The sequence below is a fragment of the Rhinatrema bivittatum genome, chromosome 3 (assembly GCF_901001135.1).
Source record: "Rhinatrema bivittatum chromosome 3, aRhiBiv1.1, whole genome shotgun sequence".
Classification (NCBI taxonomy): Eukaryota; Metazoa; Chordata; class Amphibia; order Gymnophiona; family Rhinatrematidae; genus Rhinatrema; species Rhinatrema bivittatum.
In genome coordinates, this window is record NC_042617.1 from 136,782,574 (window position 1) to 136,805,388 (window position 22,815).

The window sequence follows — 22,815 nt, forward strand, 5'->3', positions numbered from 1 at the left end:
TTGTCACATGTATGATTTTTTACCTGCCGGTGAGAAATTGTACATGTGCATCCGATGCAAAGAGCTCCTCTCTCTTAGAGAACGAGTCCGATCTCTGGAGGCTATAGTGACAGACCTGGAGGAGCTAAGGCAGACAGAGGTATATAGACGAAATCTTCAGGGACATCGTAGCCAAGTCTCAACTATATTCTGGCAGCCATGGTGCTGCCTTGGAGGAGGAAGGTCTCATGATCAGAGAGCATCAACCTGGTGCAGAAGGACCTGCTCTCAGATGGTGCATTGTCCTCTCTGCCCAGGAGGGAAGGGTTAGATCGGCCATCATAGTTGATTCGATTAGTAGGAATGTAGACAGCTGCATGGCTGGTGGGTGTGAATATCACCTGGTAACATGCCTACCTGGTGCGAAGGCGGTCACCTAGATAGTATTTTAGACATTACTGCCAAGGAGCTGGCTGTCTTGGTACATGTGGGCAACTACGACATAGGAAAATGTGGGAGGGAGGTTCTGGAAGCTAAATTTAGGCTCTTAGGTAGAAAGCTGAAATCCAGAACATCCAGGGTAGGGTAGCATTCTCTAAAATGCTCCTTGTTCCATGCACAGGTCCCCAGAGACAGGCAGAGCTCCAGGGTCTCAATGTGTGCATGAGACAATGGTGCAAAGAAGAGGGATTCAGTTTTGTAAGGAACTGGGGAACCTTTTGGGGAAGGGAGACTCTCTTCTGAAGGGGTGGACTCTACCTTAACCAGGGTGGAACAGGGCTGCTGGCGCTAACCTTTTGCGATGGAGAAGGTACAGAGAAGGGCTACCAAAATAAGGGGAATGGAACAACTGCCCTATGAGGAAAGACTAAAGAGGTTAGGACTTTTCAGCTTGGAGAAGAGACGACTGAGGGGGGATATGATAGAGGTGTTTAAAATCATGAGAGGTCTAGAACAGGTAGATGTGAATCGGTTATTTACTCTTTCAGATAGTAGAAAGACTAGGGGGCACTCCATGAAGTTAGCATGGGGCACATTTAAAACTAATCGGAGAAAGTTCTTTTTTACTCAACGCACAATTAAACTCTGGAATTTGTTGCCAGAGAATGTGGTTAGTGCAGTTAGTATAGCTGTGTTTAAAAAAGGATTGGATAAGTTCTTGGAGGAGAAGTCCATTACCTGCTATTAAGTTCACTTAGAGAATAGCCACTGCCATTAGCAATGGTTACATGGAATAGACTTATTTTTTGGGTACTTGCCAGGTTCTTATGGCCTGGATTGGCCACTGTTGGAAACAGGATGCTGGGCTTGATGGACCCTTGGTCTGACCCAGTATGGCATTTTCTTATGTTCTTTGAAAGGGAGAGCAGCTTTTAAACTAAATCAAAGGGGAAAGCCAACAGTTGCTCAGCAGCGCATGATTCTGAGGGAGGTATCTTCAAAGGATTCTAATGAAGCATTACAGTTAGGGCATCCCAACAGAGAGGTTCCAATAATAAAAGTTGTCCAAGAGCTTATAATGAAAAACTCACCTGTGCTAAGAGATTCCAATTTATCCCTGTCAACTGAAAAGCAGAATGTTAATACTAACAAAAAACACACTTTGAAATGTTTGTATACTAATTCCAGAAGTCTAAGAAGTAAGATGGGAGAATTAGAATGTATAGCAATGAATGATGACATAGACTTAATTGGCATCTCAGAGAGACAGTGGAAAGAGGTTAACCAATGGGATACTGCTATACCAGGGTACAAACTATATCGCAGTGTGAGAGAGGAGCATCTTGGTGGCGGGATGGCACTTTAACAAGATAAAGATCCTGCATGAGACTAAATGCACAATCAAATTTTTGAATAGAAATTCCTTGGGTGTTGGGGAAGACTATAGTGATAGTATACTACCGGCCACCTGGCCAAGATGGTGTGACAGATAGTAAAATGCTAAAAAATTAGGGAAGCTAACCAAATTGGTAGTGTAGTAATAGGAGATTTCAGTTACCACAAAATGACTGGATAAGTAAAACATCAGACATGCTAGAGAGAGAAAGTTCCTGAATGGAATAAATGACAGTTTTATGGAGCAATTGGTTCAGAAACAGACGAGAGAGGGAGCAATTTTAGATCTAATTCTCTGTGGAGCGCAGGATTTGGTAAGAGAATTAACTGTGGTGGGGCCGCTTTGCAATAGTGATCATAATATGATCAAATTTGAAATGACTGGAAGGGCTACAGTAAGCAAATCCATGACTGTAACGCTAAACTTCCAAAGGGGAAACTTTGATAAAATGAGAATAGTTTAAAAAAAAAAATTGAAACGGGTAGCTACAAAGCTAAAAAGTGTGCAGCAAGGCTGGACATTGTTTAAAAAACCCCCAAAACATCTTAGAAGCACAGTCCATATGTATTCCTCGCATTAAGAAAGGTGTAAAGAAGGTCAAACAATTGCCAGCATGGCTGTAAAGTAAGGTGAGAGAGGCTATTTTAGCCAAAAACATCTTCATTCAAAAATTAGAAGAGGATCCATCAGAAAAAAACAGGATTAAGCATCAGCATTGGCAAGTTAAATGTAAGTCATTGATAAGAGTGAATTTGAAAAATAATTGGCTGTAAAAGCTAAAACTCACAATAAAAACTTAAAAATATATCTGATGCAGAAAGCCTGCATGGAGTTGGTTAGACCATTAGATGATCAAGTGCTTAAAGGGGCACTTGGGGAAGATAAGGCCATCGCGAAAAGATTAAACAATCAGTGCTTACTGAAGAGGATGCTAGGGAGATACCAGTTCTGGAGATGATTTTCAAGGGTGATGATTCAGATGAACTGACCCATGTCGTGGTGAACTTGGACGATGTGGTAGGCCAGATTTACAATCTGAAGAATAGTAAATCACCTGGACCGGATCACATACACCCCAGGATTCTGAAAGAACTAAAAAATGAAATTTCAGACCTATTTCAATTTGTAACCTATCAATAAAATCATCTGTTGTACCTGAAGATTAGAAGATGGCCAATGTAACCCCGATGTTTAAAAAGGGCTCCAGGGGTGATCTGGGAAACTGTAGACCGGTGAGCCTCACTTCAGTGCTGGGAAAAATTGTGGAAACTGTTATAAAAAATAAAATCACAAAACATTGAGAGAGACTTGTTTTAATGGGACACAACCAGCATGGTTTTACCCAAGGGAAATCTTGCTTAAAAAATCTCCCTAAATTTGTTTGAGGAGGTGAATAAGCATATGGACAAAGGTGAACCGGTAGATGTGGTTATTTGGATTTTCAGAAAGCTTTTGACAAAGTCCTGCATGAGAGACTACTAAGAAAACAAAGTCATAGGATAGGAGGTGATGTCCTTTTGTAGATTGCAAGCTGGTTAAGACAGGAAACGGAGTAGGATTAAATGATCTGCTTTCACACTTGGACCGGTGTTTTTTTTAAATATATTTATAAATGATCTGGATTGGGGTACAAGTGAGGTGATCAAATTTGCGGATGATGCAAAATTATGCAGAGTAATTAAATCTCAAGCGGATTGTGATAAATAGCAGGAGGACATTGCGAGACTGGAAGATTGGGCTTCCAAATGGCAGATGAAATTTAACGTAGACAAGTGCAAAGTGATGCATATAGGGAAAAATAACCCTTGCTGTAGTTATACGTTAGGTTGTATCTTAGGAGTACCACCCAGGAAAGAGATCTAGGTGTCATAATGGATAATACATTGAGATAATCTGCTCAGTGTGCTGTGGCGATCAAAAAAGCAAACAGAATGTTAGGAATTATTAAGGGAATGGCAAATAAAATGATGGCTGTCATAATGCCTCTGTATCTCTCCATGGTGAGACCGCATCTTGAATACTGTGTGCAATTCTGGTTGCCGCATATCATAGAAGCATAGAAATGACGGCAGAAGAATACCAAATGGCCCATCCAGTCTGCCCAGCCAGCTTTCATAATTATTTTTCTCATACTTATCTGTCACTAAGTGCTGAGGTCAGGGCCCTTATGGGCAACTTTTTGGTTCTAATTTCCTTCCACCCTCGCCAATTGATATAGTTGCACTGGAGAAAGCGCAGAGAAGGGTGGCCAAAATAAGGGGCATGGAACAGCTGCCTTATGAGGTAAAGCTAAGGAAGTTAGGGCTGTTCAGTTTGGAGAAGAGATGACTGGGGGGGGGGGGGGGGGGATATGATGAGATCTACAAAATCATGAAAGGATTTGAAAACGTTAATGCAAACTGTTTATTTACTCTCTTAGATAATAGGACTAGGGGACACTCCATGAAGTTAGCAATTAGCTCATTTAAGACAAATTGAAGAAAATTCTTTTTTATTCAGCGCCATAGTTAAGCTCTGGAATTTATTGCTAGAGGATGTGGTTTACAGCATTAGTGTAACTGGGTTTAAAAAAGGTTTGGATAAGTTCCTAGAGGAAAAATCCATAAACTGATATTTAATAAGCAATAGTAGCTTGAGATTTATTTAATGTTTGGGTACTTGCCAGGTACTTGTGACTTGGATTGGCCACTGTTGGAGACAGTATACTGGACTTGATGGACCCTTGGTCTGACCTAGTGTGGTAATTTTTATGTTCTTGTGTTCTTAACCTGAAGATCAATTAGTTTGTGTATTACAATACTCGCTTCTGTCCAATTAAGTAGTTGATATTTTGCATCAACATTTGGGACACATTAAGTCTACATACAATTTTTAAACATCCCCTTATTGCATATATGAGGGGGGTGCAACTTAAATAATATTATGGTCCCATCATTGTCACTGACAGGTAACAGTCAGACTTGTAATAAAACTAAAGGACATCACCCATGTTGGAATTGTAATGTATCCTTACACCTCCTCAATTACATCTTGGCAAGACCCGTGTTTGGGTGCACATTTTAACACATACAGTTCCACAGAGTGTACTTCTAAAAATGTTATTTATGTGATCCACTGTCCATGCGAACTTTTATATATAGGGAGGAGAAAGCACATGATTCGCACACGCTTGATAGAGCATAAAGTTTGTTTGGCAACTGGCAAACTAAATGCCCCATTGGTCTCACATTGCAAAGAATTGTCGCACAGGTTTTCAGATCTTAAATGGTGGGTCATTCATCAAATTCAACTGTCATTACGGGAATTGGGATGTCAATGCAAACTAGCTTTCCGTGAACAGCATTGGATATTTAAACTTAACACCGTGGCTTCCAGTGGTTTGAGCTCTGGTACTCTGTTGTTTAACATTAATTCAGGAGACTCTTTAGTTATTTTTGATGTCACTAAGAAAAGATTTTTGTGATTGGTGATGATGGTTCATTGTCTGATATCAAATACGTATTTAATTTTGGTGGTGAAACACTTTTGTTACCAGAGAGATTCAAACATGGCGTACATTTTGCTGTCTGGACGCTGGAACGGTATGTGTGGCAATTTGCGTATAGAGCTAGAGGTTCATTGCGCAATGTATTTTGACAATGTGCTTTTTGAACAATATGAAATTATGGGAAGTTCATCAAAGATACCCCTGAAGCAGAGTTGACTATTCAAAACATCCGTGTTGAGTTTTCGCTAATGAAGACAGGGTAACCGTTAAGGACAACCGCCATGGGAAGAATTATGATTAAAAGAGAACATAAGAACATAATATTTGTAATTGATATACTTTGAGAAAAATAAGTACACTTGAATTGTTAATTCATACTAATTTCCTTTGGAAAAGGAACATACCGTATTTTTCGCTCCATAAGACGCACCTAGGATTCAGAACAGGAAAAAATGGTGTGCTAAACCGGCTCTGTTCCCGGGCGTCTGTGCGTCTTATGGAGCAAATTAGGGTAGGGCGTAAAATGTTCTTTTTGTCCCCATCCCAACCCTTTATATTTAATTAACTACAACCCCCACCCTCCTGGCAACCCTCCCCAAGACTTCCCAAAGTCCCTGGTGGTCCAGCGGGGGTCCGGAGCGATCTCTTGCACTCAGGCCGTCAGCTGTCAGTATTCAAAATGGTGCCAATAGCCTTTGCCCTTACTATGTCACAGTGGCTACCGGTGCCATTGGTCGGCCCCTGTCACATGGTAAGAGCACAAAATGGCTCCACGATGTTAGGTTCCATATTAGGAGCTACCACCCAGGAAAAAGATCTAGGCATCATAGTGGATAATACTTTAAAATCGTCGGCTCAGTGTGCTGCAGTAGTCAAAAAAGCAAACAGAATGTTAGGAATTATTAGGAAGGGAATGGTTAATAAAACAGAATGTCATAATGCCTCTATATCGCTCCATGGTGAGACCACACCTTGAATACTGTGTACCATTCTGGTCACCACATCCCAAAAAAGATATAGTTGCGATAGAGAAGGTACAGAGCAGGGCAACCAAAATGATAAAGGGGATGGAACAGCTCCCCTACGAGGATAGGCTGAAGAGGTTAGGGCTGTTCAGCTTGGAGAAGAGACGGCTGAGGGGGGATATGATAGAGGTCTTTAAGATCATGAGAGATCTTGAACGAGTAGATGTGACTCGGTTATTTAGATTTTCGAATAATAGAAGGACTAGGGGGCATTTGATGAAGTTAGCAAGTAGCACATCTAAGACTAATCGGAGAAAATTCTTTTTCACTCAACACACAATAAAGCTCTTGAATTTGTTGCCAGAGGATGTGGTTAGTGCAGTTAGTGTAGCTGGGTTCAAAAAAGGTTTGGATAAGTTCTTGGAGGAGAAGTCCATTAACGGCTATTAATCAAGTTTACTTAGGGAATAGCCACTGCTATTAATTGCATCAGTAGCATGGGATCTTCTTAGTGTTCGGATAATTGCCAGGTTCTTGTGGCCTGGTTTGGCCTCTGTTGGAAACAGGATGCTGGGCTTGATGGACCCTTGTTCTGACTCAGCATTGCAATTTCTTATGTTCTTAGACATTTTCCCCCCACCTTTTGGGGGAAAAAAGTGCATGTTATGGAGCGAAAAATACAGTACATAAAAAATAGACTTTGGACCGATGATTAAACATAAAACAACGAAGGTATATTTATCAATAACGGTAGTGCTTATTATGGTCCTCTTTTAAAGCACATATTTTTCAGTTACTAGTGCTTTTTATTTTTACTGCACCATTTAACCATGCTGGTGGGCACTTGTCTATCTTTCTTTTGACGTTGCTTAAGTTGTGAAATGCATTTTGTTTGTTTCCAAAATACTCTTTTTAAATAGCCTCTGTGCCTGATACAGACTTTAAACACTTGTTACTGTTCATTTTGTCAGTCTCCCCTTTTAAAGTTATGTTTTATATTTTTTTCGCTTCAGTAACTATCTCAAATTTGATTGCAAGATCGCTATTGGCAAGAGGTTCCAATCACTGCTACCTCTTGCATCAGCTCTTGCATTCCAGTGAGAACTAGATGTAAGGTTCTAAGACCAGTTGCTCCATAAAACAGTCCTTTGTGGTGTTCGGAAAATCTCCTGGTCATGCCTGAATGAGATATTACCCAGTAAATGTTAGGGTAATTGAAGTCTTTGATTATTGTGTTTCCACACTTAGTCTAATCTTTCCTAGCATTTCATTGTCCATTTCACCATCCTGTTTGGGTAGGTGGTACTAAATCCCTCAGCATTACATTCCTTCTTGTTCTACATGGAATTTCTTGCAGAAGCTTTATTTTACTTGAATCTGTGGAATCCTTGACATACAGTGCCACACCACTTCCACTTGTATCTGTTCTGTCATTTCGATATATTTTGTACCCTTGTATTGCCATGCCCCATTGGCTGTCCTTTTTTTCACTAGGTCTCTGAAATGCTTTTTCTATCAATATCTTCCTCTAGTACCTTAGGCTTTAACTCTCCCATCCTATTTTTCAGACTTCCGGCGTTTGCATATAGGTATCTTAAAAGTGTTCTTTTCCATAACCCTCATATAAGTAGTTTGGATTTGTTTTTGTCCATTTCCTCAGTCATGACATTCTGCTTTCTCTTATTTAAAGGTATCCATTATTAGGCCTGGGGGAATTCTGTGGAATACAGAATTTGCGCAGAATTCCTCTTTCCTGTAGATTTTTCCCTTTTCACTCGCAGAATCCAGGCCATACCACCACTCTGTGCTATCGCAGGCAAGATCATGGCAATATTTAATATTTGCTCCTAAGAACATAAGAAAATGCCATACTGGGTCAGACCAAGGGTCCATCAAGCCCAGCGTCCTGTTTCCAACAGTGGCCAATCCAGGCCAAAAGAACCTGGCAATTACCCGCAATTCTTTCTGAAAGAGGAGAACATGATCCCCGAAAGCATATAGAAAACAGCGCAGCATGGATTAGCCTAGCTCTGCAAGCTTGCCCCATACCTGGGATAGGCAAGGAGGACCTCTAAGGCAATATGAGAGGTATCATGGGGGGGGGAAGCAGTGTACAAGGGAAAACATGACTCTTATATCTACCACTGTAAGAGGGGCACTTTCAATTCAGGGTGGGTAGGGCAGTGTAACATTGGTCTCCCTAGGGTGCCACAGGACCTTGCCAGGTAAGAAAAATGTGAAGGCTGTTTGTTTTCTATACTGTTATTTAAATGAAAATGCTAGATTGAACAGAAATGCAGAATAATTTGCAAAATATTTTGGCAGAATTTTACAGAATTTAGAAAATGTGTGGCTGAATTTTTAATTTCTTGATGCAGAATTTTCAATATTTTTGCACTGAATTCCTCCAGGAGTACATTATGGATACATGTTCCAAACTGTGAGCTCCCTAGCAATTGTTAGCTTTCCTCCCTAGTTTAGTTTAAATGTTCATTTTCCTTACCATTGTACTTACTTACTTGTCCCAATCATGCTTGAATTCTGTCATTAATTCAGATGATGCTGCCTTGTCTGGTAGGCTATTCCAGACATTACTCCTGGAGGAATTCTGCGCACAAAAGCTTAAAATTCTGCAAACTTTATATTGGTCAGAATAACACAATTTACATGTCAGTCTTAAGTAAAACTTTTTCTATACTAATTTAAAATGTAATTACTTAGAGATGCGGAATTTTAATTATTTTGAGAAGAATTTCCCTAGAAATTCACTGTAAGAGTATTCCCTACTCCCTTGGCCACTTTGCCCTCTCGGGCCCAAGTCCTCCACCTGCCAGTATCTCTCCTTACACCTCTAGGCTCAACCCCTTCCACTCTATCGCCAGTCCCAGGGTTTGACCTTATTCTCAGTACTGCCCCTCACACATGCTCCCTCTGTCCCTCCCTCTCTCACACATATGCTCCTTCTCTCTAGTACACATACACACCCCTTCATAAGGCTCCCTCACTCTCTCGTGCACACACATCCCCTCATACAGGGTCCCTCTTTCTTGCATATACACCCAAAGAAGCTCCTTTTCTCTCACACACATACATCTTCACACAGGCTACCTATGTCTCGCTCTCTCTCATATACCCCTTCACAGACAGGCTCTGTCCCATACATACACAATCCCTAGCACCCTCACATACACATGATCTCTTTCATACCCATAAGCTCCCAATCTCTCTCTCTCTCTCTCTCACACACACACACACACACACACACACACACACACACACACACACACACACACACACACACACACATATCTCCTCATATAGGATCCCTCCCCTGCTCTCACATCCCCCTCGTCTCAGTCGCTCACACTCGCGCCTTCATCTTTGACGCAAACGGAGCGCGTCCCGGGGCACACGGGGGGCCTTCATCTTTGCGTGCTCCATTCGCGAATGCTGGGGTCTCCTCTGCCATTTTCCGTGCAGAATTTGGCAATTCTGGTCTTGGGGGGAGGGGGTTTGTGCGCTCCATAGTAGCGCAGAATTCCCCCAGGACTAAGACATTTACCATCCTCTTTGTAAAATGCATTTTTTTATATATTTTCTGAACCTTTGTCTACAACTTTAGATGTTTCCTTTTCTATGAAAAATTTCACTTTCCTGCACTTATTTGAAGACGTGTCAAATGTTTTGACCTGTTCCTATCATATTCCTTTTTCCATTCTATCTTCCAGGGAATACATTTTGAGTCTTATGTCTGTCTTTTGTGTTGTATTATTTTGGCAGCTGTTTTCTGAACCACTTATATCCCACTCAGTATTCTTCAAAGGCACAGCCTCCAGAACTGAACATAGGTGCGCCAGGTGAAATTTCACTAGTGAGTTGGACAAAAGAAATATTGCTGCTACTTCTTCCTGCTGATTATATCTCTACTTGTGCAATCAAGCATAACTTTAGCCTTTCCAGTTGCTTTATTACTCTCATGTGTCAACTTTAATTTGCAGCACCTCCTTTAGTCTTCCCAGGACCTCATGTGACAGCAGCTGTTGCCCTGATATCCAGTTGTTTTAAAGATACTTACATTTTCATCACATGCTGTTAGCAATCCATTTATTCATTGTACTACTTATTTTGCAAAGACATTTTTTGTGCTACTGTGAAAATCAAATGGGCTAAAACCCAAGTTTTTCAAAATTTGGTACAGCATAAGTTACTTCATCTTTTTTGTTTTGATTAGTTAATTCTGATCATTCATCCTTGAGAATATTTATACAACTTATTTGGGTACAACTTGTGATAAATGAGGACTTGAGTAATAGTTGATGTCCAGGTTGCATTTTTATTAGATTTGTGAAGAGCAGTTTGATGAAACTGATTTCTTTATTTTAAAACAGGACACCCTAATTGTTTGGTCAGAAGCTGAAAATTATGACTTGGCCCTAAGCTTTCAAGAAAAAGTTGGCTGTGATGAAATCTGGGAAAAGATTTGTCAGGTAAAGTTTTTAATTTTTGTTTTAAGCAGAATTTTAAAGTCTAATTTTTGTATGTATTTTATTGTGTACTACTGTTTAAAAAAAAAAAAAAAAAAGTGGCCCTGTCATGAAAGTTTGATTCTCTCATGTTTTTGTAAAACTGCTTGAGGGTCAATTCATCCCCTATTTGGACTCCCAAAGGTGAGTATTTCCAGATGTGGGTTTTGTCAAATAGATTTTTTTTCCGCAGTTGCTATTTGGGATGTATGCAAAATACACAGAAAATTAATTTGTGGCTCATAGGAAGCAGAACCACCATACGTGCTAAAAAAAACTCCAAAAAACACATTCCACTCTCACAGCTTGACTGCTAAGGTGGTGTTCATTTTTGTACAACTTTTATTTACCTCCCAGAATCCTTAACCTTTAGAGCAGAGCCTTCCAAACTTTTCCTGTTGGTGAAACACCTTTTAGACAAACATAATTTTGTGACACAGTAATTCAGTCTACTAGCAAAGCAGAGGTTAAAGGTTAAACGAACGAAATGTATTTCGACAATTTATGTATGTTTCCTTAAATATATACATAAATAAAATGTTTCACGACTCAACCTATCTTGTGTGAACCTTTCATTTATATTAAAAATATATAATATTCCAAGATTAATGTTGTTATTATAATTTATGAGTAATAATAATAAAAGTTATTCTGTTATTCAATTTACCTCTTTAATGAGATGTATGAGCTTGATGGGATGAACACAGCTTTTGAATATTTGGTGGTGTTAAAAAAGTCCAAAGGGTCTTCTGTGTAATTTAAAAAAGCTGGCCAGTTTCACACTATAAAATTATTTGATAGCCTCATTCAACTAATTCTACAGGGCTATGAGAGTGAAGCCTGGAATATATAGGAAGGGACAGAATGTCAATATAAATCCTGCACCTCCAGTTCTGTAACTCTGTGCATCCACTGAAATTCCCCCAAACAATGGAGCTTGGATGTTTCCCTTACAGCTCATCATAATAAAAGATATTTTCAAATTCTGTGTCACCTCACCGTAACAGCAGCACAAACACCTTCCACTGCCAGGCACATTGCGAACTAACACAAAACCCTGCAAAAAAGACACTCAAAATCTATACTGCAATCCCATTGTAACATAACAGTAATAACACCAAGGACTCAAACAACAATAACCCTACCTCTGAAAAAGCAAGGGTAAATATTACACTGGGTCCAAGAATACCAATACACCACCTACTGAGGAAGCAAAATAAACCCGATTGCTATAGATCCCTATGCTAGCAGAATCTCTCATCATGGTCACACACACACAGAGCAGCAACAGACCCTCACCAAATATAGAATACAAAATAAAGGAGCATAAATTAGACAAAAACTGAAATGGAAACCCCAAGAAGCCAGACTCTGTGTATTAACAATGGAAAAACAGACCCACCATTCCTCATAAAACAAATAAAATCAAGAAACATAAAGCATCATTTATAATGGTAAAACCATACTAATAAAAGAATATTTTAAAACTACTGATAAATAGAATTTCATTAATTAAAATCATATATATTTTTTACAATTTCCCAAACACCAATAAAATATTTCAAAACAGCACATATATCAAATAACACCCAATAATTAAAACTAATAAGGATTTTAAAAAGCCCCTGCTGTCCTTATGTGGGAGCTCTTGATTTCCAGTCACCCTGATATTGTCGAGTATTAGGAGGTTATCCTCTGTCTCACACATACTTACATGTCCATTCTATGTCACACATACCCTGTCACATACATACACATTCATGCTCTTATACCCACCATAACCTCTCGTTCTCACAGACAGTGACACACTCTTACTTCCCTGGATTTTCTCATACACGTGCTGCCACTCTCACTGACACACACACAGAGACGCAGTCACCCCCCCCCCCCCCCCCCCCCCCCCAAGGCAGGCTCCCATTCATTTTCACAGGCAGACACCTATTCTCACACATACAAACCTCAGGAAGACATCCATTCATTTTCATACACGCACACTAAAGGCAGGCCCCCTCTCTTTCTTTTGCTAGCAATCTCAGATCCTCTCTCATGTCACTGCTGCTGCAAGGCTATTGGGGAGGCGCTGATTGCTGCTACTGGCACTGAAGCCCATTCTGCTGCCGCCTCTGTGCAGGCTCCATGGGTTTCCACTTCCTCCATGCTGATCTCGTATGTTGTGAGATCCACATAGAGAAAGTGCTGCTCTTGCACATTTCCAAATATTACATGTGCCAATCAGTAAAAAGTAATTTATTTTTTTTTTTACCTTTGCTGTCTGATCTTAGTTTTCTAATTGATTGGTCACAGGCTTTTTTGTTCCACCTTCCCTTTCTTATTTTTTTGCCAATTCCTTTTATGTTGTCGTTTTTCTATTTCTTTTCTTTCCATCTATCTTCTTCCCCTCAAACACACAGGTTCTCATTCTCACATGCTTTCTCTCATACAGTCATTCATACACAGTCTCTCTTGCACATGCTGTCTGAGTCTCACACACAGAGGCGCTCTCTCACGCCCACATGCTGTCTTGCTCAAGCACAGGCTCTGTCACATGCTGTCTCTCTCACACACACAGTGGCTCTCACATGCGGTCTCTGCAAACATTCAGGTCCTCACTCCCTCACACACACACACACTCTCTCTCTCTCTACTCACACTCTCTCTCTCTCTCTCTACTCACACTCTCACCCACACATTCTCTCTCTCTCTTGCCTCTGGGCCTCCTCTTCATGGGTTGCCGCAGGATGGGCTCTGCAGCGGCCCTGATCTTCTCGGGCCGCCAGCAATGTGGGATCCACGGCGGCGACCCTGCTACCCGGCCTCCTCCTCTTCTCAGCCCGCTGGGACGCGATTCGTGGCGGCCCGTAAGCGCTGCTCCTCTTCTGCAAGCGGGTGAAGCTGCTCCTCCTTCCTGCCTGCGCGGCTCCAGCAACATTTTCTTCCAGGGCCGCGCGGGCATAAAGGAGGGAGGAGCACCTTCATGTTTGGACGCGACCTTTTTCTTCAGGCCGTGGTGACATGAGCTCCACCATGGCCCTACTGATCTTCCTGCTGTGTGTGTCCGGCACGCAGCACAGAACAGCGGTAGTTCACTGCTCAGCCGCCAGTGGGATGAGGTCCACCAGCGGCCGCGTTGGCTCCCCCTGACCTCCCCTTGATATACCACTTGCTGTGCCCCCTCATGTGCACCGGGCTTGTGCTACACACGGGCACACTGCAGGCGACACACTAAAGTGTCGCGACATACGCTTTGGAAAGCTCTGCTTTAGGGATTGACTACTTACCAGGGCATTTGTTTTTCCAGAAAATGTCTGTTGCAGGTTTGCAACTTTGTAATCTGTGGTAGCTATTTTGTCACTTATTTTCCATTGATAAGCAGACTGAGTTAGCCATGATATGTCATCTCTTGGAATTCAACAGACTTCTCTCCAAGCTAATAGATCTTTGAGCTCTACTGAGCATGTGCAGGAACTCCCATATGGGTGTTGCCTCGATCATCCTTGCTTTTTTTTTTTTTGTCCAAGCAGAAGCACAGACGTGTTTTTTTTTGTTCGTTTTTTTCTGTTCGTTTTTTTCTCTTATTCATTTTCAATTTTCTCTATCTTGTCTTTTTATTGCCTCGCTGCCTCTGCAGCACCCCCAACAGCACTTTTCAGTGCTACCCCCCCCCAAAAAAAAGGAAGACAAGAAACATCGTGGAGACTATCTCCTCAGACAGAAACTTTGGGAACATTTCTTCCCGCATGTCTGGAAAGAAAAAACCCATGGTCATTGGTTTTATAGATTGTGCCTGTGGTCAGATAATGGACATGAATTCTGCTACTGCTGTTGCTTCTGATTCCAATCAGGCTAACTGCCAGGACTGCGGATGGATGTCCTCACCATCCCAACGGTCCAGGGTGACAAAAATAGAGGCTCTTGTCTCAGGCTCAGAGAAGTCTGAGTAAATCCTCCTCATGGAGTGACCACTAAGATGCCTTGCTACGAAGGGAGTCAAGCCCATAGCTCCTCCATCTGCTCAACCCATGGGGTTGAGCACCGAGGACTGATGTGCATTGAAGACCAAGTGGCACCATTTCTTAGCGTCCAGTCAGATGAATCCAGAACAAGTGGGTTATGCACCTCTACCAGCAGATGGAGACAGAGCAAACGGACTTCATAGTATATATACCACTGCAGTGAAATCAGCCTGCCAATATTCTCTATTTCCAGCAGATGGTGAATGTGCGTCTCCCCACTGGGGATTGCTTTGATCTGAAAAGGAGAAATAAGGAAAACTAATTCACCCCGCTCTCCTGCGGTTATACCAAAAGGTCCCTCCCCCAGTTGAGAATTCCTGAGGTGAGTTCTATGGACCCTCAGAGGTGTGCCTTGGTCTGATAGCTGGTTTTCAGCCGGCATGGACTTGTTAAACAAGCTGAAAGGCAGCAGGTGCAGGAAGCAGAGTGGCAGTGAAGGCACATGCCTTCTCCCCCTGCAGCTGGAGACAGTTTCTGTACTCAGCCAGGTAAGGCTGAGCTCAGGTAAGTTAAAAAAAAATAAATAATTTTTTTTTTGTGTAGGACTTCCTCCTTCCCCTGGCCTCTGTGCTTGGCATGCCATTCCGATGTTCGTCCCACTCCATGGGAGGTTGAGGGACATGGGCAGCCTGGCAGGTTGAGCAACCTCTGTAGGTTAGACCCCTCTCTCTGAGGCTTTTTTGCTTCGTAATGCGTGGTAGGCCTCAACGGTGTTTCGAGCGCTTTCTTTAGGCTGCCCTCTACAGGATTGGCGGTTTGGTGTGTGTGTCTAGGTTTTGGACGTTTAGGTGGGCCTACTAGTCTATATATCCAAATTAATCTGTACCTTAAGTGGTTGTCCACTTACCTGTGCACACAAGTTGAGCTTTGCTGTGGGCTTAAATTTTTTTTTTTTACGGCACCTATCCTAGGGACCCATAGAATTTTGAATGTCTTTTTTTTTTTAAAGCTGGATGCATACCTCTGGTCGCCAATCAGTGCGCTGCCAGCCTAATGGCTCCTATGTCTAAGAAACCTAAGCGTCTTTCTCTTCGTGTACTGCCTATCGGATTTTGGAAGGCCTGTACCCCTTTAATACCCCTTGTATGCAGTGGTAAGAGTGTTTTCTGAAAGTAGACACACTTGGTGTGCAGTCTCCAAGCAGAACACTATTCCCATGGAAGGAGGAGTGGCCTTGAAGGATGATCATGATAGAAGGAATGAAACTATCCTTAAGCAGGCATTTGTAGTAGTGGCAATAACTTTACAAATAGCCTCTTGTTGTTCCCTGGTGGCTCACTCTTGTTTACTTCTCTCTCAAGAGGTTGCTGTCTCTGGGGTGAATTCCAGGGCAGTTATGGAGCCAGAGGCCTCCTTTCTTGCAGATACAGGCTGCGATTTTGTCCGCTTTTCAGCCAGAGTAAGGCTTCGGTAATAGCGGCCAGGAATCAGTTATGCAACCTCCAAGACTAACCTCATGAAAATGCCCTTTAAAGGCTTGCTCTTATTATGGGAGCAAGTTGGGGGAAAAAAACTGGCTCTTAAGTGGGGCAAATCACTGGTTTTTCAATTACTGGAGGATAAGAAGCAGATGCCACGCTCCTTTAGCATGAGAGGTTGTGCTAGGGGATCTAAACGTTTTCAACCCTCTAGAGGAGCGACCTTTCAGAAGACTCTGCCTTTTGGTAGGTCACAGTCCTTTCATCCCAGACAGCCTAGAAGGGGTGTGGGCTCGGGTAGTGGATCCTTTTGAGCCTTCAAATGAAGGTTTTTGACTATCCATTCCCGGGAACAGGAGATAGAAGACAGAGAGGCGCTCTCGCCCTATCAGAGGTGGGTTGAGCACATTGGATCAATGGGTCCTGGAGGGGGATACGTGAAGGATATGTGCTGGATGTTCGTAGTATTCCTCGGGACGAGTTCATGGTCTCTCCCTGCCACTCCACGCAGAAGAAGCAGGCAGTGGAGGATACATTGGCAAGGCTCCTCAGTTTGAGGATTGTGATTCCATTGCCAAGTCTCAAGAAAATATGGGGTGATATTCAATTTATTTCATTGTGCCCAAGAAAGAGGGATCCTTTCGTCCCATCCTGGATCTCAAAGGTGTCAACCGTCATCTGCAGGTGATGCATTTTCACATGGAGATCTTGCGCTCTGTGATGGCTATGCAGTCAGGAGAATTTCTGACCTATTTGGAACTGTCTTCCCATTCGACTACAGCATCAAAGCTTTCTGTGGCTCACAGTTCTGGACACCATTATCAGTTTTGGGCACTGCCTTTTGGTCTGGCCACCACTCCCAGGCCCTTTTCCAAGGTAATGGTGGTAGTTGCGGCAGAATTGAGAATGGATGGGATCCTTGTACACCTGTATTGGACTACCGGCTGACTCAAACCACATCACTGGACAAGAGCCACCTGGTGACCCGCAAGATAATCTCCCTGTTGCAGGAGCTCAGCTGGGTGGTGAACGTGGCCAAGAGCAGTCTTCAACCTGCTCAGTCGTTGGAATACCTTGCAGTTCTTTTTGACACGAAAAAGGGCAAGTTTTTCCTGCTGGTTGCTCATATTCAGACGTTGATGGCACAGCTATGTCTATTGATGAATACTCTGTGCCCGACCATATAGTCCTACTGCAGGTACATTGTTTAATGGCGGCAACCCTGGAAATGGTACTATGGGCGAGAGCGCATATGTGTCCTCTTCAGTGCTTCCTGTTGTCTCAGTGGAATCTGCAGTCTCTGGACTATTCGATTCAGCTCCACCTACTGATAGAGGTCTTTTCCCGACTGCAGTGGTGGCTACAGCTGGATCATCTAAAGAAGGGAATTCCCTAGCACCACTGGACTGGCTAATACTCATGACAGATGCGAGTCTCCATGGTTGGGGGGTCTCACTGTCAGGAGCTGATGGTGGAAGGGAGCTGGGATATAGAAGAGTCTCTGGAACATCAATCATTTGGAAGCCAGGGAAGTCCGGCTGGCATGTTTGCAGTTCATTGACAGACTGCAGGGTTGACCGGTCCGGATAATGTCTGACAGTGCAACTAGTGTGGCTTGCATCAATTGGCAGGGAGGAATTGAGTCAAGTGTCGCAGGAAATAGATCAACTTATGGAGTGGGCAGAAGTGCATCTCCAGATGATCTCAGCTTCGCACATAGCAGGAAAAGACAATGTAGGAGCGGACTTTTCAGTAGGGCGAGTCTGGATCCAGGCGAATGGGTATTGTCGGATGAGGGTTTTCAGCTGATTCTGGATCGCTGGTGTCTCCCGTTCTTAGCCCTGTTAGCAACTTCTCCAAATGCGAAAGTTCCATGATTTTTCAGTTGCAGGAGAGATCTAAACTCATTGTGGATCGATGCCCTAGTACAGAAGTGGCCGGAAGGCTAGTTGCTGTATGTCTTTCCTCTATGGCCCATGTTGGGCAGATTGATTAAAAAAAAAAAAAAAAAATCGAACACCACAGTGGGATAGTGCTCTTGGTTACTCTGGATTGGCCTAGGACATCGTGTTACGCAGATCTGCAGTAGCTCCTGGTGGACTTGCCCCTTCGACTTCTGACGCACAGAAAGCTGTTGTGACAGGGACCGGTTCTTCACAAAGATCCGATTCGCCCATACAAAAGTCTTACAGTATGGCACTTGAAAGGGCTCGCTTGCTGAAACGTGGATACTCAGTTGCAGTGTTTTTCACCTTGCTAAGAGCTAGAAAATTACCCACTTTCTTGGCCTATGTACTGGTTTTGCAGCTGTTTGAGGCCTGGAGCGAAGATCAAGGCCCATTTATTTTGGAATTTTTGCAGGATGGTTTGAATATAGGCTTGGATCTCAATTGTATAAAGCTACAAGTAGCAGCTTTCGCCTAAATTTCAGGGGTCAGGTGAATGGAGGTTCCTTGTCGGCTCATGATGTGGTCCGTTTCCTGTAAGGAGTGAAACATCTTTGTCCTCCTTTGCAGTTTCCAGTATCCTTTTGGAGTCTTAATTTGGTGTTGGTTTTCTTGGCGGGCCCTATGTTTAGCCTGCTGCATACCCTGTCCTTGCAGTTGCTGACCTTGAAAAATATTTTTTTCTTGGGGCAATTTTGTTCTGCGCATAGGGTTTCTGAACTGCAGGCCTTTTCTTGCTGGGAGCCTTTCCTGTAGGTGACTACAGGGATGGTACAACTACATACCGTTCCTTCTTTATTACAAAAAGTGGTTACTGATTTTCTCTTGAATTAGTCCATCTCCCTGCCACCTCTGGACAGAGAGAGAGATGTAGAGGTGTATCGTCTGTTGCGCTCCTTGGATGTCAAGAGACACATTGTTAGGTATCTGGAGGTCACTAAGCCTTACGGAAGTCGGATCCCCTGTTTGTCCTTCACGGCTGGACTAGGCAGGGAGAGTTGGCCTCGCGGGCTACCATAGCTTGCTGGAATAAGGAGGTAGTTATGGCTGCTTACATTGATGCTGGGAACCAGTTACCTAGTCAGTCCAGGGCTCATTCCATTAGGGCTCAGGCAGTGTCATGAGCGGAAGTCAAAATTTTCCAAGCTGCAACGTGGTCTTCGTTACACATCTTTTCCAGTTATCATCTGAATGTGCAAGCCCGGTAGGATGTAACCTTTGCACATGCAGGGTTGACTGGACCGTGGGCAGCCTTCCGTCCTATTCGGGAGTAGCTTGGGTACATCCCACTTGCTCTGGATTCATCTGACTGGATGCTAAAAAATGAGAAATTACTACTTACCTGATAATTTCTTTTTCTTTAGGACAGTCAGATGAATCTAGCTTCCCTTGGCTGCCAAGTGATTGTAGTGTGGTTGTCCTGTGTGGCTAAGTGTATCAGGGATTACTGGTAAGTGTTCATCCAGTCCCTAGACTAGTGTTAATACATTCTTGTCTGAGCTCAGAAAAACATAATGATCCCACTGCCCCTTGGAAGAGAGCATAGTACAATAATAGGAAGAGCCTAAGCAGAAAATCAGATAAAAGAGGGGTAAGCAATAAATGTACAAGGAAATTAAGAAAATCGCCCGCCCGCTAGGACAGTACAGAAGACTTCAAGAAGAACGGGCATTGCGATAACTCCAATAAGGAGACCAGATTTTATCGTACAACGGTAACTTGCGTTTCAGCATGTAGGTAAGCTCCTCCACTTGGGCTCGTGTCCTTGACTCTTCCAACACCCGAGAGTAGGAGCTGACTTCCATATGAGAGCCATAGTGAAATGCCCTGCATGTAATAAATGATCAGCAAGGCGTCTTTATGCACTGGTATGTGTATGAGCCCTCCAGAGCCCGAATAAACAAAGCTCTGGTTTCAGTGCAAGCTCTGTGCCTAGGATTAAGTGACACACAGCTAGAACAGAGCACCAGAAAACCATAACAAAGTCGCAGGTCCACCAAACATGAATATATGAGCTAGGGCGACCACAGCCTCGCCAACATAGCCCCGAGGTAGTGGGAGAAAATTTGTTATAAAACAAAGGATATCAATAAGTCTGGTGGAGAAGCTTAACCATATGTGCTTTTTCCCAAAGCCCCTTCCATTGCTGGATGGTTAAGGTCAACTGGAAGTCTGTGTTCCACTGCTGAATTGGTCATAGTGGAGGATCATGTGCAACACTTGTATTTTTAGCAAAGCTTTGTAAAAAAAAAAAAAAAAAAAAAAAAAAAAAAAAAAAGGGGGGGGGGGTGGAATACCCCGGCGAGGTATATCTTCCTGAATGAAAATGCGCATAACTGGGTCTGGAACTGTGGGATACTACCCTTTAGCTTGAAGTCAGGGCAACTCAGCAAGTAATTGAGCGTGAAAAGTGACTTATCTCCATCACCGTACTCGTCCTGAAGGTCTTGAAAGGACTTGGGTTGGACACTGTTGTCTTCCCAGAGTTGGCCAAGAACTGTAAACCAAGCTTCCACCATCGGTCAGCATCTCTGTGTAGCAGGGTGGTACGCAGCTTAGAGTTGCCATGTAAGGGAGTAAGAGCAGACAAATCTAAATTTGACCAATTGAGCTTGACACTCAAAGCTCTCTAGATCTTGAGGGTGTAAGCAACATGGGGACCAACCCTGGTCGGCACCAGAGCACCTTTATACAATTCAGGTTGCAGCAAAAGCATGGGAAGATCTGCCAGACTGTGCTCCATACTATACCAAGAAGTCCCGTGATCTCTGTGAAGCAACACCATAGCCCAAGCGAGCCCACATGCCCAATGATAACTCTGTAGGTCAGGAAGGGCCATACTCCAGCTGCATTAGGATACCAGAGGGTAAGCATCTTAATACATGCTCGCTTTTGGTGCCAAATAAATTTAGAAAGCAAACCTAGAGAGATGCCTACCTGGTGCGAAGGTGGCGGACCTCACGCGTCACCTAGATAGGATTTTAGACAGTGCTGGGGAGGAGCCGGCTGTTGTGGTACATGTGGGCACCAACGACATAGGAAAATGTGGGAGGGAGGTTCTGGAAGCCAAATTTAGGATCTTAGGTAGAAAGCTTAAATCCAGAACCTCCAGGGTAGCTTTCTCTGAAATGTTCCCTGTTCCACACGCAGGTCACCAGAGGCAGGCAGAGCTCCGGAGTCTCAATGCGTGGATGAGACGATGGTGCAAGGAAGAGGGATTCAGTTTTGTTAGGAACTGGGGAACCTTTTGGGGAAGGGGGAGTCTCTTCCGAAGGGATGGGCTCCACCTTAACCAGGGTGGAACCAGACTGCTGGCACTAACCTTTAAAAAGGAGAGAGAGCAGCTTTTAAACTAGAACAAAGGGGAAAGCCGACAGTCGCTCAGCAGCGCATGGTTCGGAGAGAGGTTTAAATTACCTGGGGTCCACTGGACCCCAGGTAATTTAAAACATTTTGGGGGTGGGTTCGGGTGGGTGGGGGATTTGTTTTAAAGGTTCGGGGTGGGTTTTAGGGTTGTTTTGGTGTGCCTGTTTTCCCGCGCCCTATTTAACGATACAATACAAATGCCCCTGACAATAATTCGGGGGCATTTGTATTGTATCGTGCACTCTAACGATTTTGGACGATTTTAAAATTATCTGACGATAATTTTAATCGTTCAAAAACGATTCACATCCCTAGTGGTTAGTGCAGTTAGTATAACTGTGTTTAAAAAAGGATTGGATAAGTTCTTGGAGGAGAAGTTCATTACCTGCTATTAAGTTCACTTAGAGAATAGCCACTGCCATTAGCAATGGTAACATGGAATAGACTTAGTTTTTGGGTATTTGCCAGGTTCTTATGACCTGGATTGGCCACTGTTAGAAACAGGATGCTGGGCTTGATGGACCCTTGGTCTGACCCAGTATGGCATTTTCTTATGTTCTTATGTAAAAAAAAACCCCCACTTGGTAGGTAACAGGGTATGTGTTGAAAAAGATACATTAAATAAGGGAGGGTATTCATTTTAAGGGCATTTATTCTGCCTGCCCAAGAGAGAAAATGAACATCCTACGTTTGCAAGTCTTGTTTGATTTTGGTTACAGCTGGGGCATAATTGAGCCGATAGAGGTGTTGCAGCTGACGAGGTAACCAGATACCCAGATATTTAAAACCAACCCATGCTGATTTGAAGTTGCAGAAGTAGCCCGGAATCTCTTCTATTTTCAGAGGTCCAAGAGGGAAAATTTTGGATTTAGAAAAATTTGGTTTTGTAGCCAGAGAAACTGTATTCCAATAAGATCTCCAAGAGGTAAGATCCTGACTGAGCAGGGTTGGTGAGAAAGAGCGACACATCGTTTGCATACAATGAAATGACATGTTTTCTCCCACCCGTTGTGAAGCCCGAGATTCCTGGGTGCTCCCGAATTCTATAAGCAAGTAGTTCAATAGCCAGATTGAACAATAATGGGGAGAGGGGGCAATAATGCCTGGTACCATGTGCAATTGGGAAAACAGAACAAAAGCCATTAGTGAGCACTTGTGCACGAGGATGAGCGTAAAGGACTTCGACAAAAGCCCTGAATGCGGTGGGAGTCTGGCTTTCTCTAAAACCTGAGTGAGAAAACACCATTGAAGACGGTCAAATGCTTTTTCTGCATCAAGGGC

At 43.1% G+C, this 22,815-nt stretch overlaps 1 protein-coding gene across 7 annotated transcripts in view; it reads left to right on the top strand.

Annotated features, from left to right (window-relative positions):
- PPP4R3B (protein phosphatase 4 regulatory subunit 3B) overlaps positions 1-22,815 on the top strand; it is a 287,048-nt gene that overhangs the window by 18,897 nt on the left and 245,336 nt on the right. For all 7 annotated transcript variants that reach the window (XM_029593745.1, XM_029593747.1, XM_029593743.1 and 4 more), the window contains exon 3: positions 10,657-10,755. In XM_029593745.1, the coding sequence (XP_029449605.1) occupies positions 10,657-10,755 (99 nt within the window). The remainder of the gene's footprint in view (positions 1-10,656; positions 10,756-22,815) is intronic.